The 15,833-nt window shown below is 39.6% G+C and overlaps 1 protein-coding gene across 1 annotated transcript; it reads left to right on the top strand.

The window, feature by feature from the left end:
• Positions 1 to 2,939: 2,939 nt before the first annotated feature.
• On the top strand, positions 2,940 to 4,710 carry LOC143601676 (uncharacterized). The gene is made up of 2 exons (XM_077079026.1): positions 2,940 to 3,950; positions 4,512 to 4,710. The coding sequence occupies exon 1, from the start codon at positions 3,124 to 3,126 to the stop codon at positions 3,925 to 3,927; it is 804 nt and encodes a 267-aa protein (XP_076935141.1). The 5' UTR covers positions 2,940 to 3,123; the 3' UTR covers positions 3,928 to 3,950; positions 4,512 to 4,710.
• Positions 4,711 to 15,833: the final 11,123 nt, after the last annotated feature.

Here is a 15,833-nt window from a genome sequence, read left to right as displayed (position 1 = left end):
TTGAATTTATATATTGAAATAACTTAAAAGATAAGGACCGTATATTACAATTGGTTGAAAAAAAGGTGAGCAAGACTTTGAGATTGACAAGTGACAAAAATAATAGTCTTTTATTAGAATAGATAGATAACACAGACCTAAAAAATAAGTTGAGCAGATTAAACTATTGGAAAAATTTAAATATACAGTCTAGATAAGTATACGAGTTTATAATTGTTTTGAAAATTATAAAGACCGTGTAGTTCACTTATAGGTTAACACGAACAGTTCATTCTGTTATTAACTTAAAGTGGGACAAGGTACTAATAATTTTATAAATTATACCTTTTTGCTCAATAAAACATCCTTGCACTGAGTGAAAAAAAAAAATTATAAATTTGTATACTTATATATGCTTAACTTTTTCAAAACATAATACTTCATTTTATGTTGATGATTTTGTTGTATACATACACAATCATGTTATAAAGGTTCGCTTAAACCTGTATAACTTAAAATGGGACAAGGTTAACATGAACATTTCATTATGTTATTAACTTAAAATGGGACAAGGTTTGCTTAAACCTAAATAACTTAAAATGGGTCTATTTCGTTGCGGCACTTGGGTGGTGGTGGAGGCATGGAGAGGGCCGATGGAAAGGCATACGTGATGGAGTTGTGAGAAATTTGGGATCTAGGATTTGATTGGATAAAAGATAGAAGGTTTGAATAACAAATAAAGTGGGTGGGTAAATGACCCATGTAATATCCATATTTAAGAAAACGGATCAAAAAGTATGAGAATGGATGAGAGGGTAACAAGTGACATGTAGTAGCAGTTATTTATTAGAGTAGTAAGATACAGTAAATGATAATTCTAAAAGATGCGTAGTAATCTTGTTTGTTTATTACTTCAAGTCAATGACATCATTCACAATTGGCTACCGTTATCCATTCTCATTCTTAAAATTTAACTACTACTAATCATCTTCTAAATTTATATCTCATATTCCCAAAACCTTTCACATCTCACTCCCGATATATATCAATATTCTAATTAAGTAATACTACTTTATTCAATCTTTATTATTATTTCTCTTTCTTACATTCAAAAAATATTAAAAATTGGTTATGAGGTGAATAGTGACCCCCTAGGTATGGGGGTTTAGTGTTGGTTTCCCTAAAAGTTTAAGGGATCGAGATCAGATAGAAGATGAAAGTTATTTTTCATCAATCCCTTAAAACTTAGATATAGGTTCTTTATGGGAAGCCTATTGAAATGCTTTAAGACAAAGTGGTGACAATATAGCTGAAATTAGAGAGGAAGAGACACTCAAGGGTATTATTCATATACCGGTCAATCCTGCACTACCACCTTAATTTTACCATCAACTATCCGCATACCACAAAATCACTGGCAGAACCTACTCACAAGTATCATAAAACTTTTTGTTTTTTTTATTTAAATAAATTAAACAATTAAATGTAATTAAAATTAAATTTTCATTGATATTAAAAGTGTTACATAATTGAAAACTGGAAAAAGTAAAATACGATAATTCAAACCAGAAAAACTAAAATACGAAAATTTAAACTAAATGATCCTTCACACAATTATATTTTTTCGCAATTTCTCGTTTGCGGGTTATAACGAGTTTCTTCATATCGTCCTCTAGATGATCATGTGGCCGAGTGTATGTTTTAAAGTCTCTGTCTTACGTCCCTTTGGCAACACTCTCTTGTTTTTCTGCAATCAACACTCTAGAATCCTTCACTTACTGATTTTTGTATTTACCAATGCTTGAGCCGCCACCTTGTGTGGTTTAATCTCGCCCTCGTGTGTTCGAAACGCCACCTCATGTGGTTGAATGCGTCCCTAGTGTGTTCAAGTCGCCCCTTTGTTTGCTCGAACCGGCCATGTGGCATATTTTGCTTAAACCACCAGCAATTGTTTGTTTATCCATGGCTAAATTTATTTTGTGACTGTGAAGTGGAGTGGAGGTTGTGACTATAAATTGGATAAAATACGAACATTGGTGGAGGTTGTGTTTGTGATTGTGAAATGGTGGTTTCCATGATATATATAAACTTTGGCAAATACCCCATTTGGATAGATATATGACCGTTCGTGGAGGTTGTGATAAATTAACTAATAATTGTTTTTAATTCTCCTAAGTGTAATAAATAATCCTTAAAGGTCAAATTGATGGTTGTTTTGAGCGACAAAGATTTACCATGAAACCAAACCGTCCACTCTAACCTCATGGATGGCGGTGGTATTACCGCATGCTTCCAAAAGGGGAATAAACGTAATTGGTTACCATAGAGAAATGATTTTTTGAAAACCACTAGTTGAAGGAATCATGAGAACTCTTATCAAGCATTCAAAAATTGTTTTTTTATTCATATTTATTATATACTTACATACCGATAATAAGAAAATGGAACATATGACGGTTGCAAAAAAACTGATGTATTGAATTTCTTTAATATGGTGACTATTTTAACGATGTGGTGTATGCATCATACAAACGAAATGATATGATAGGAGAAAAACAAAAAAAAAAGCTAGAATAAACCATATGTTGTTTTCAAAATGGTAAACAATAATTGTAAAAATTATTTTTCCATTCTAAATTTGTCATACATGTAACATATTTTTTTTCCTAAAAACAATACTAGATTTGTCATACATTGTAATATAAGAAGATAAACAAATTGATGTCTCTAGGACAAACGGAACACAATGTGCATCACTCAATCAATGCAAACCGTATAGAAATTTAATAAAATCCTTTGAATGAGTTCAAGATTGAAAAGACAAGATCTTTGAAATGTTTACATATAGAAATATAACTTACTAAAGAATTTATGCAATGTAAAACTACAAATACATAAAATGCTAAATCATTTGCCAACTTTCAAAATTTGGCACCTGCTATATGTACAAAACAAAGGCATGTGCCATAACTTTTATCTTGATCTCTCATCAAAACTTCTTTGTTATTTTCCTCCACGTGATCATACACGTACTCCTTCAAAAATAATACAAAATTATTGAAAATAAGTTAAATAAAATGTAAAAATATCCATCGACACTATATAATTCCTTCTTCGTATCACTTCACTTTGCATCCACCCAAAATGGAGTCCTCTAAGAAGCTTATGGCTTTTTTCTTAATTATTTCAATGTTCTTGGTTTCTTCTGCTAATCCTGTTCTTGACTGTGGATATTGTGGCAAGCCACCACACACCTCAAAACCACCGGTCATCAAACCACCCGTCGTCAAACCACCTGTAACACTCCCCCCGGTTGTAAAACCACCAATCACCCTCCCACCCGTTGTAAAACCACCAATCACTCTCCCACCCGTCGTAAAACCACCAATTACCCTCCCACCAGTAGCAAAACCACCCGTGACCCTTCCACCCATCGTCAAACCACCGGTTACTCTTCCACCAGTCACACTCCCACCAGTAGTAAAACCACCAATCATCCTCCCACCAATAGTAAAACCACCCGTCACCCTTCCACCTATTGTCAAACCACCAGTTACTCTTCCACCTGTCACACTCCCACCGGTTGTCAATCCACCGGTCACTCTACCACCAGTTGTTACCCCACCAATAGTCAAACCACCAACGGGGAAACCATGTCCACCACCAAAATTTTCACCAGTTCCATCGGCAACATGCCCCATTGACACCCTAAAGTTGGGAGCTTGTGTCGACCTTCTAGGAGGGTTAGTCCACGTTGGATTGGGTGACTCAATGGTTAACAAATGTTGCCCCGTTTTAGCTGGATTAGCCGAGCTAGAAGCTGCAGTTTGTTTGTGCACAACCCTAAAAGTTAAGCTTTTGAAGCTCAACGTTTATGTGCCACTTGCTCTACAACTTCTAGTTGCTTGTGGCAAGACCCCTCCTCCTGGGTACACGTGCTCTCTCTAGATTAAGAAGGTTGCTCTACTCAGGTAACTTTTATTAGTTAATATATTGATGAAACCCTAAGCCTCAGCCTACACTAACCCTAATCTTGAATCATTTTTAAGGATGATATGTATATCATTGTTTTCATACGGACTGGTTATCACCTCTTTACAGGTTCACTAATCGGGCATAAATCCATATATGTATCAATAACCGGACAACCTCAATTGAATTTTTAAAATTATATAAGAAATATATTCTTTTCTTAAACTAAAGTGTAATATAATGAACAAACTCGTTAAAGCAAGAGCGATTAGATAAACTGGAAGTACATTTACTTTATATATTCAAAAATATACAACAATATTTTATAGTTTAGTGGTAATGATTCTCTCATTTAAACGAGAGGTCTTCTGTTCAAATCAATGTAGCTATAATAACTAGTCTGGTTCACTCTTCAAAACACTAATGTAGATCTCTTTAACGTACACGGTACACAATATCTAGTTAATTTTGAAAAGAAATGAAAAATAATGTGTGTGGTTACTGTTTGAAAACCCCGTAAACTTATTTCTCATGTCGTTATGAATGCATGAATTTTGCAGGGTAATTAGTTGATGGAAACATCGATATCTGGGATCTTCATGAGAGGATGTGAATTGTTAATTTGGAGATTTCTTTATAATTTGTTACAACAAATTTTTTTTTCCTATAATGCATTGTGGTTTTGTGGTGTGTTTCAATGTTCACTTGATTTTCGAAGGATTAGCATCATTTGTTCAATAAATGAAGAATTTTCATTTCTTTGAATGCATTAAAACTTTGAAGAACTAACAATATGCTCTTCAACGGCAAGTGTTTTTACTTTTCTTTTTTCCTTTTTTTAATTGGCCAAAAGAAAATAATATATAAACAGAATCAGCTAGCTGACAAAAACAAACCAGACCAAAATGTCCAGGCCGAAAAACACAAACTAAGCAACTCCTACACAAACAAAAAGTCAAAACTACAACCAGAACCACGTCTGTATATTAAAAAAATTATGAATATTGGATTTTAATAATTCCTGTTAAATGATATTGGTCGATACTAATCCTTATTCATTTTATCGTCACTGGCGGTCCCAAATTCAAAAAAGTAGGCATCCAATGGTCCCCCGTTAAAATTGACTTAACGACGTTATAGTTTTTTATGAATTTCAAACCAATGTTTTAGGGCTTTTGAACGTTAGGAGTATACGAGTTGATTGGTGTAAAACTTAGTTCAAAACAACGCTCCAAAATGACGAAACAATACTTCAATTCAGGTGTTTGAACTTACAATTAACCAAAATCAAGTCGTTTGGATCATTGTATATAGCTAAGTTTTATATCATTCGACTCGTATCTTCCATCCGATTAATAACCCTAAAACGTTAGTTTGAAATTCAGAAAAAAGTATAACGTCGTTAAGTCATTTTTAACGGAGGACCATTGGAGGTCAACTTTTTTGAATTTGGGACCACCAGTGACAATAAAATAAATAGGAATTATTATCGTCCAATACCATCTAATATGGATTATTAAAATCTAATTTTCCAAAAAATTATAGCATTCTTTATAAATAGTTCAAATAGTGACAAAGCATGGACTTTGATTTGGAAGGGGGAGGGGGGCCTATGGATTTGAACGACTCCTCACCTAATTAAAGTCCCTCAGGTTCTTACACATCCAAATTACCCAACGCACCGTATACACAATTGTCGACCGCGCTTACTTCAACGCCTTCCTTGCAACTATCAGCTCCATTCTTTCTGTTACCGATTTAGGACACCGCCCACTAGTCAACTTCGATTACTCTCTCCAAGACTCCAATTATCCACCTTTTCCCAAACCACGTTTGACAAGTTAAAAAACATGATCCACTGAGTTGTCATCTTGAACAAGCCACCCATTTTACCGATTCAAAAATGTGTACTTGCAATTCCAAGAAAACACGGTTGTTCAGCCCCTTCAGTATAGACTTGACGGAAAACTTCCCCAGTCCCTCAGAGGCAGCCCAACGTATTTGGTGGCCTCAAGCGAACTAAAATAAATGGGGCCTTTTCTATAATACCCATGTTATAAACCCTTCTTTTTTATCCACACTTGGAACTGATAACTATAAACTTCAAAGTTTATACAAACTCACTATTATATTTAAATTACTAAATCACGGAATCAAATTAAATCAAAGTTTTTTTAAAACTTAAACCGAAATGATTTATGTCCAAATTAAGTCAGTAAATCAAAACAAATGAGAAAATAACAAATTGCAACTAAAAGATTAGGTTCATAATAATAAATTTAGTACCTTATTGAGGCCAACACATTTGCAAATTCTCTATTATAAACTGTCCTTCCGTTTAAAATAGGGATGAGCTCGGACCGGTACGGGTACCGAAAATACCAATTCCAAAAATTGCAAATTCTTGGTACCACTGCTGAAATATTCGGTTCGGTTCGGGGATAGTACCGGTATCGAATGTAAAAATTTGGGAAATACCGGTACCGTACCGATCCCGAAACTCAAAACTTGATAAAGCCAACTGAAAGTCTAAACTAATTAAAACCCAGCTTCCAATTGAAACTCAAAACTGATTAAAACCCAACTACCCATTAAAACTCAAAACTGATAAAACCAAACTGAATCGATTGAACTTCAAAATTAATTAATTGAATCACTAAAAGAATGAAGAAGGCGGAAGAGAATCGTAACCGATTGTGGTATGTTGAATGTACAAATAAAACTCCCGATTGAAGAAAGGAAAGTGAGGCCACTAATTGAATCGTTTAACTTTGTGTTCCCCGTCCGTAATTCCCGTTCCAGGCCCAAGACCCAAATATGAACATGATAAGCTCAAATGTATATAAAGCTTACGGAGGCCTTATATTTTGTGAGGCCTCAAGCCCTTGCTTGGCTTGGCCTGTTAACACTATTGGGCCGGCCTCTAAAAGCACCTGTCTGTCTTCTCCATCTATGACAAGTACTTGAGACCTTTAACCATGATTTTCAATTCGTCAATGAGCATTCATAATAAGTAGGTGTTATTGGTATGCCAATTAAGTGGTAGCTGCCCAACAAATCGCTCTCTCATAAACATCACACTCTCTCTAAGTCAATCTCTAATCAATTTATTGTGGATGCTATAGATCTTGTTGGGCTTTCCTTATGTTGATCACCTTTAGACTTTAATAAAAGGCTTGGCCTATATACATATGTAATAAGTAGCCATAAATAATACATATTTGTATGTGATAATAAAAGGATTGGCATATGTAAATAAATAATATTTATATATAATATGTAACTAGTGTGTTTCCTTCGCACGTTCTGTGAGAAACTCGGTAACAGGTTCGAGTTTTTAAATGCAAATATACAAACATATCTTAATGACTATCACTTCGATAAAAAAAACTTATCTAAGTATAAAAAATATGGTTTGTATCAGTTCGGCTAATTATGGTATCAACGTGGTACTGCAGTCACCATATAGCTTACAATAAAAAAAAAGTTATATTCTATTGCGAACATAATTTCGTTTTCAAAGAAACTTGTATAGTTTATTGTGAAAACACCTTCGTTTTTACGGCGCGACATAGATGAAATAAACATGTCGTAACGGCTTACTAAAAATCTTTAATAACTTCGTATGGTGGTCACTAAAACAAATTAGTAACTTAAATATACATATATAATAACAAATTAGGGAACATATTAAAACTATGAATACTTCAGGGGGCAAAAGTAAACAAAGTTTAGCAAAAAAGAATGTTTGGATCAATTAAAACAGTTTTGAATTTTAAGGGAGCTAATTTCATATAACTTAAAAGTTGAGGGACTAAAAATGCAAACGTTTGAAGTTACTGTAACAGTTTAGGTTTCTTTTAGTATATAGTATAACTAGTTTTAGAATCCGTGTAATACACGTATGGTTCAGAAAATAAAAATACAAATAGTTAAGTAATAGGTACATACTTAAAGGGAAAAAAATTGTATATGTATGTATATATTTCTACATATACTATGTGTACAAAGAACAAAAAGTTGTTCACTTTAGAGAAAACCTGCTATTAATTTGAGAGTAACGCAACCCTTTTCATCCACGTGAGATCTCTAAAATTTGTCTTTAACCAAATTATAATCATTTTGGTTAAGTAACAAATTCCATATGACACAAAACAAAAACAATAACAACACGAATTACAAAAGACAAATAAAAACATACTCATATCTTCGAAACAGTAAAAAACTCACTTGAAACAAATCCATATTGTTTCATGAGGTATATGAACATCTCTAGCAGCAGGAGTTCTTTGTCCATTGTGATTGCACCTTCTACAATACCCATCATTTCTTACACTTGTTTCAGATTCTCATCTACTATCAGCGATAGCATTAGCATGTCAAGCACGACACACAAAAGATACTTATTTTTGTATGAAGAAGGAAGCCCCATATAAATATGTCACTATTAACATTGATTCAAAGTAGAGTTAAAAAAAATACATGATAAAATATTCAACATCTGGTTTGGTCATCAAATAGTGTCCCATTAAGTTAATATAGTCAACCAAATAACCTGTACGGTTGGTCTCTTAATAAGTCAAACATGATCAACAAACAATTCGATATAATAGTTAATTAGGCTCTTGTTTGAACAAACACCTGAATTAGAATAATGTCCATGAAAATGTTGAACACAAGTTAAATTATAAAAATGGCCACGAATGAAAATTATGGGTTAAACCAACCTGACCCGTATGACAAGTTTGGACCCCATTACCCTTATCAATCAGGTTAAACGTGTTGAGGATTGTCCAATGTGCATCAAAGATCTAGAATATTATACAATTATTATTTGTTGAATAAAAAATACTTCCGAATAATTATATATAAAATTAAAAAGGACAATAAATGTTTACGGGTCAACCCAACCTGACCCGTGCCATTGAAATTGCCATGTTTAGACATGTTACCCTACCTAATCATGCCAATAGTTTACTGTTTGGCTTTATGTTTGAGAAGATACCTCAAAGCACTTCTTTTCTAGGTGTTGACTGTGATAAGAAGCCACAGTGCTCATTTAACAAAATTTTATCTTAGTGTTCTTGTTTTGCTATAAAAGAAGATCTAACTTTTGTCCAAGAGATATAACTACTAATGTCTTTAACTGAGTATGAAAAAGTCACATATTTTTCCAAATCTATTTAGACGCAAAGTGGCAGCAACAAACTCCTCATAATCAATTGTTCCACTATTATCAATATATGCCTAAGTTTTGAAAGGAACACGTAGTCAAACAAACTACTTTAAAACTTCAATATGTCTTATTATTTTTTAATTAATTACAAGAAACAAATCATAAGAAATCTTATGCATATATCAATTATTCAATGTTGAAAGATTAATATATCCAAAATTAAATGTTTAGGGCTTATTGCTTTCATAGATCATAATCTCATGATTCTTTAAGGTTAACATATATAGCACCAACTTCTTTTCAGTCCAGCCTTAAGTATCAAATCCAAAACTGATAAATAAGTCCTTAGAGTTCTTTTAAAAGTCTAAAATCTCCAAATTGCATAAGTGTAGGAACCTGCAAAGTAAGCAAGTTGACAAAGCTATGTGCATAATAAAGTTAAACAGAAGATAATATTGCAAATTCATAGTCATAGTTGCGTATTTCCTTAAGAGAAAATTATGATTTGTCTCCATGTGTAATACGGGGAACCACTGATTTTTAAATTTTGAAATGACCACTAGAGCTTTCCGGCGGCTCAGTATGCCCCCTTCCGTTAGTTGACTTTTCTTTGACCCGTTAAATTTTGAAATGACCTTTTTCCCCTTCTATCTTCATCTTCATCATCCTATCTTCATCTTCATCATCCTATCTTCAGGATTAGTGAAGAACACTAAAATCAAAACCCGAAAAATCATTCATCTTCATTTTCGTCAATATCTTAAACCAAACTTACAACAACAAAGAGAGACATCGCCGGAACCCTAGTTTGGTTGCTGGAAAATCGATTTTTCCGATATACAACGAGCAAGGAGGCTGAACATAATAACACAAACAAAATGTTAATGTTTTTTTCTCTGAGACAATAACACAAACACCTGGTGTGCAAGAAAAAAAATCTCAAATTTGAATTCACCGCTGGAGATGTGGTGCTGACGGTGCTGGTGGTCTTGTTCAGATCGGTGGTGACGGTGACGGTCCTAGTGGTAAAATAAGGATGAAGATGAAGAGATGAGAATTTGATATGAAGATCAGATCCATGGTTAAAGATGTCGATTTGAGATGATGGTGAAGATGTTGAAGATAAAGATGGCGGTTGAAGAAACACTAACCGACCCCGGGCAGATTACGGATAACCTGGGGGTTAAATAGATGTTTCCCACGAGGGGTTAGACCCGGCAAAGATGGTTCTTCTGATAACCTGCAAAACAGACACCGTGAGCTCGTCACTGAGAAGGGGGGGGGGGGGTTCCTCCTTGTGACCACCCTCCGGCGTGAGAATCAGACTAGATTGCTCTTAAATATAAATGTATATTAAGAGATTGCTAGAGCAGATATCAGGTATATATGTAATACGAGATAGTATATGATAAGATGATAAGATGAGATGATCATACCATTTGGGGTATTTATAGCCGAAGGTAGGTTTCCAAAAAGGTATTGCCGGCCGAATAGTATTCCTGTTCTACCAACTGCGGCCTACGCACGTGCCATGCTGGTAGTTGGTGGGTAGGCAGCGGCTGACAGTGACCAGGCCTGCTGTGTACTATTCCTTTTCCACCAACTGCCGGCTGTGCACGTGGTATGACAGGAGTTGGTGAGTAGGCAGCGGCTAATAGTGACATACAGTACAAGAGCATGCTGCTCGCCATACTGTTGTCAATGAGCTGTCGTATCTTTGGTCAGATCTTTTGCCCATACCTCGTCAGGTACAGTACAAAAGATCTTCTCGTATCGTACGGACTGGCTTATTTGGGCGGGAGTATTCCCCCTCCCGCCTTTGTGCGGGATTGTTCCCGGCTTTGCTCATTCCTTCAGGTGACAACTGAATTATTGAGAGCTAAGTGCCTTGTGCGTGTAGCCTTGCTGCGCGGGTGGCCTTCCCTGATGGCTTGTATCCGCAGCTGCGGGAACAGGCGGAGTACTTCACCATTGGGAGGCATTTCCTGCGGGAACAGCTTGCGTACTGCGCGTAAGGACGTCACGTCTCTGAGCATGGTGGGTCCTGCGGATCCAGTTGGTTTCTGCGCAGACGTCTCTGTTCAAGGTGAGTCTTGCGGGTCCAACTGGGCTCTGCTGGGACCTACCTCTTCAAGTCCCCCCAGTCCAATGTTCTTCTCATGAATGTTAAATAAAGTGAGGTGAACTTTTGGACTTAAGCAAAGGGTTTTGAAAAGGGTTTAGTTTTAAGGTTTTCCATGGGGATTCTTCCCGCGGAAGTCCTTGTCACTTGCAGAAATTCCCGACTTTCCTGCTTGATCTTTGGGTACGATGCGGGTAGGTCTATAACCTCCTCGCAAGTCAGGAGCGTTGAGTCCCACTTGTGTGGATTCTCCATGAGGTTTTGGTAGTTTTGAACATAGTGATCAATTATGTTAAAACCACCAATTCCATCCTGGAGCTTCAAACAATGTAGTTCTCGACGTTCCCGCTATGCGGGGATGTTATTTCCGTTTCCGCAAGCATTGCCCAGAAGATCCTTCTTGGTTTCAATTCCCTGCGGAGCGCTAGGTATGTGAAGGGTTTTGCCTTGACACTGTACCCGCACTCGTCTTACGGTTATTTTACTTCCAAGGTATTCCTGGCGTCAATTCCCTGCGGGTGCTAAGTATGTGAAGGGTTTTGCCTTAACACTGTACCCACACCCGTCTTATAGTTACTTGGTCGCCGAGGTATTCTTGGCTTCAATTCCTTGCAAGTGCTAAGTATGTGAAGGGTTTTGCCTTAACACTGTACTCGCACCTGTCTTACAGTTACTTGGTTGCCAAGGTAAGGGGTATTTTCCCGCTTACTTTTGAATCTTTTTGAAATTTTTTGAAATTCGAAGAGTTGGTGAAAGGATAAGAACAGTCCGAACTGCTGAAACGTCGTGCGACGGTTTCTTCTGACTGTGTCAGGACGTGCAGGAAGTTATGGTGACGTGACAATACATGGTCATTCCAGACGCTTTTTCAGGCGCGTGGGCGCGATTTTTCGGGCGCGTGGCCGCGAAATTAATGACACGCGTCTTTTCAACAGCTGTTGCCAGCTTGCTTTTTGCCACGTGTCATAGTTTCATTGCACCTTCGATTTCTCTCTCTTCCGCATTAAATTCATCGCATTAATTGCGATTAGTATATAAAGGGGGAGAGGGTTCTTTGTAATCCACACTTTCACTTTTCTCTTCATCTTCAAAACGATTTCCGGCGAATACTCACCTTTTCAGTCGAGCATTCTCTTGAAATCATTTTCTTCTTTCATCTGCAAGATGTCTTCTCACGATCTCGAAGCTACAGCCCAGGAGGCTGGGGTGTACGCCGATGACAAGAGTACTGCTGGCGAGTGCCAGTGTGCTCTGCCTGTCGATCTATATCAGTACATCGTCAGGAAGTTCATGCTCGAGTCTCTCGAGCCTGAGTTTCCTGAACCCCATCAGACGGTGTATGATGCCCCCAGAGGCAAGATCGGGGTATATGCTGCATTCTTTGTTTATGGGAATCTTAGGTTCCCCTTGACAAAGTTTGTGTACCGTGTCCTGGAGAGGCACGGTGTACACCTGACCGAGGTACACCCGATGGCAATCGCGAAGATTCGCCACTTCGAGTGGGTGTGCCGGATTCTGGGCGTTGAGCCCTTCGTCGACCGCCTGATGACCTTCTACTCTTGGAGGTGCATCCAGGGGTGGTATACTCTGATAACCCAGATCAAGGGTTTGAAGATTTGCGCAACCGAGCGCAGTCTTCGTTCGTGGAAGCGGGAGTTCTTTTTTATCTCCGCTCGCGCCATTCCCCTTGCCATGAAGTTCAAGAATGGGCAAGCACTTCCCAGCCTTCACGCCTCCAACTACCAGGAGGCGGAATGGTTCTCGAAGATATCCCGAGTCCAATCTCCGGTTTACCGCTTTGCGGAGTCCGGGATGGTGATGCTCGGGATGAGCCGGGTGTGGAAGGATGCGGATGCGCGAAAGATCCCGATCGTCCTCGAATACGGTTTGAACTCTGTTCCTTACGGTATGCTCTGTTTACTTTGTTTATATAGGTTTGTCTTCTAACTGCTTTTCTTTTATTTCAGAGGGGAACGACTTGCAGTCGCTCCTGTATCCTTGGGAGGCTGACAGTCCCGCTCGGATGGGTACTCGCGCTCTAGATGAGAACGAGTTGCCCATCCTTGAACAGATGGCGGATCGGTTCGTGGAGGTCTACCCGCCAGGCCATGAGATTCTGAGCGCCAGGCGGCCAGGTAAGGCGTTATTCAACCCTCGACCCCTCAATGCTGAAACCTCTGCTGGAATTCCTCTAATCTTGTGTTCTGATGAGGAATCCGCAGATGGTCCTCCGTTGGTGCGGAAGAAGAAGGCTGCCGGCGGGAAGGGAAAGGCGAAGGTGGCCTCCACTGCCGATCCGGTGCCTCGGTCTGATTCAGAGACCGAGAGCGAAGAGGTGGCGGGGAACCCCGGTGGTGATAAGACCACTGCTCCGGAGGCTGCGACGATTGTCACCTCCGGAGAGCCCAGGATGACAACGGCGAGCGGCGTGAAGAGGCCGGCTCCATCGGGTTCATCCCTGCCTGTCCGCACTTTTAGGCTCAAGAAAACCCGTAAGTACAAATTTTATTTTTAACTTCATAGCTTTCCCTCATTAATACTTATCTTCTTTGTGCAGGCGTAGATGTTGACGCATTCCAGGGTGGAGCGGGGAGGAGTACCTCCGGACCCATGACGGTAGGCTTGGTCAGCCTACCTGAGGCGACGACCCAGGCGGCTGCGCCTGCGCCTGCTTCCGCTGGTTCAGTTGCTCACTCCGTTGAGCCAACTGTTCCAGCTGTGATGACATCACCGCCGGCTGTCAGTGCCATATTTACCGCATCTTTCACTGAGCCGGCGGTTACTTTTTCTGCGCATTCCGCAGCGGCGACCACGGTTGTGAGTTCACCTCCGTTGGTTTCTACCGTGGCGGCCTCCATGCCTTCAACGTCGGCAGCTACAGCCGATCCTTCAGGTATGCTTGGGGCTTCTCGCCAACCTCTGCCTCATTCCCATCTGCCTGACCTTTTGGATGGATTTCCCTTGGGTTCAGGTGATGGGTTTGGCGGCTATCGGCCTGTTATCGACCCTACAGGTGCGTAGGGTTCTTTTGGCCTTTTTTTTTATATCATCTTTTCCTAACTGCTTTTTGTTTTTTGCAGTGTCGGATTCCAATGAAGTGTATGTTCCACGATGGAACATCCGCCGAGGAACAACCCTTCGCACGCCTGTGGAGTGCGTGGATTGGGCTCGTCACGCAGCTCCCAGTGGTGCGTTGGGGGAAGCCATGGCTAGCTACCAGGAGGGTAGGCTAACCAATGAGCTTCGGGTTCTCCTTGCCCGGATGCAGCCGCGCGTCGAGCTGCTTTGTCGTGAAAACGACAAGTTAAAAGCAGCTCGCATTCAAGAAGTAGCTCAGGCGCGGGCTGTCCGGGAGGAGAATAGGAGGCTCTCCGCCGCTGCTGCGGAGAAGGAGAAGGCGTTCAAGGCCCTTGAAGTTGAAGTTCAGGCCCGTCTCGAGGCCCGTTCCAAGGCTGCCCAAGCTGTTAACGAACAGCTTCGGCTGGCTAAGGAAACTGCTCGGAACGCCACTGAAAGGGCCACCAAGGCTGAAGCTGTTGCTGAGCCTATACGCGTGGAGAATGAGGAGCTTAAAGCCAAATTAGAGGCTCTCCAACAGGCTCATGATGCCTTGGCGATGGAAGACGCCAAAAAGCTCCAAGAGATCTTGGACCAGAGGGGGGTGCTTGACCACACTGAGCGGAAGCTAAAGGGCGTCGAAGAGGCTGCGGCTAAAGAAGTGTTGCTTGCCAACCTCAACAAAAGTGAAGCCGAACGCGCCTGTAACGAAGCTCAAGCTGCCCTCCAGGAGGCTCTGGTTGCCAAGGAATGGCTTCTTCGAGAAGCGTTGTCTCAGGTATGTTTAGCTTCATAATGTCTTCACGCTTTTCTTTGTAAATAGAAAAGGTTTTGATACTTGTATATTTTTTTTGTAGGTTGTGCATCGAGTCTTCACGGATACGTCTTATGACGATGCTATGAGCGCAGCCCTCAACGCTTCGCATGAGGATGGGGAAAAGGCCGGCTTCCTGCTTGGTCTAGGGTTCGTTGAGAAAGGCATCCCTCCTTCCAACTTCCCTTTGTATGATGTGGATACTGAAGCTGTTTATGACCAAGCAGTGAATCAGTATGCCGCCTTCCCGCATCCGGTGGTGGAGAAGGTGAACGAAGTTGCTGCTGCTGATGATGGGCTAGCTATCCTTAAAGCTTTCCTTGAACCGCCACGCTCTACTGATGGTGCTGGTCCAAGTGGAAGTGGCCCTGAAGCTTGATCCTGAAGATCTCTTCCCACTGCTAGGATAGGTTTAGCTTGTATAGATTTATATTCTTGTAGGCGGGTAGTTACCCGGCCATTCTTGTAATGAATATTATGAAATATAAATCTTTGTGCGGGTAAGACCGCTATTTTCACTGGATTACTTGCTTTATAAACGTTATATGACTTGCATACTTTAGTTTAAATTAGCAATTTTCCAAGTGTTTAGAATAAGTTAACCTTTGAACGTAGTAGATAATAGGTTGAAGTTTTGCTTCCTCCTTCGTGATTGTGCGGGTAGGACCGTCACTTGCACTTAGGATGGCTAAACTTTACCTATATCTGACCTG

This window comes from Bidens hawaiensis, unplaced genomic scaffold (assembly GCF_021521415.1).
Source record: "Bidens hawaiensis isolate Kalapana, Puna unplaced genomic scaffold, B.hawaiensis_p1.1 tig00056962_1, whole genome shotgun sequence".
NCBI lineage: Eukaryota > Viridiplantae > Streptophyta > Magnoliopsida > Asterales > Asteraceae > Bidens > Bidens hawaiensis.
The sequence above is the reverse complement of the archived record's forward strand: the minus strand, read 5'-3'. Positions and strand labels throughout refer to the sequence as shown.

What these genes read in the sequence shown, in the direction of transcription:
- LOC143601676 (XM_077079026.1), top strand. Translation starts at nt 3,124, where the DNA reads ATGGAGTCCTCTAAGAAGCTTATGGCTTTTTTCTTAATTATTTCAATG.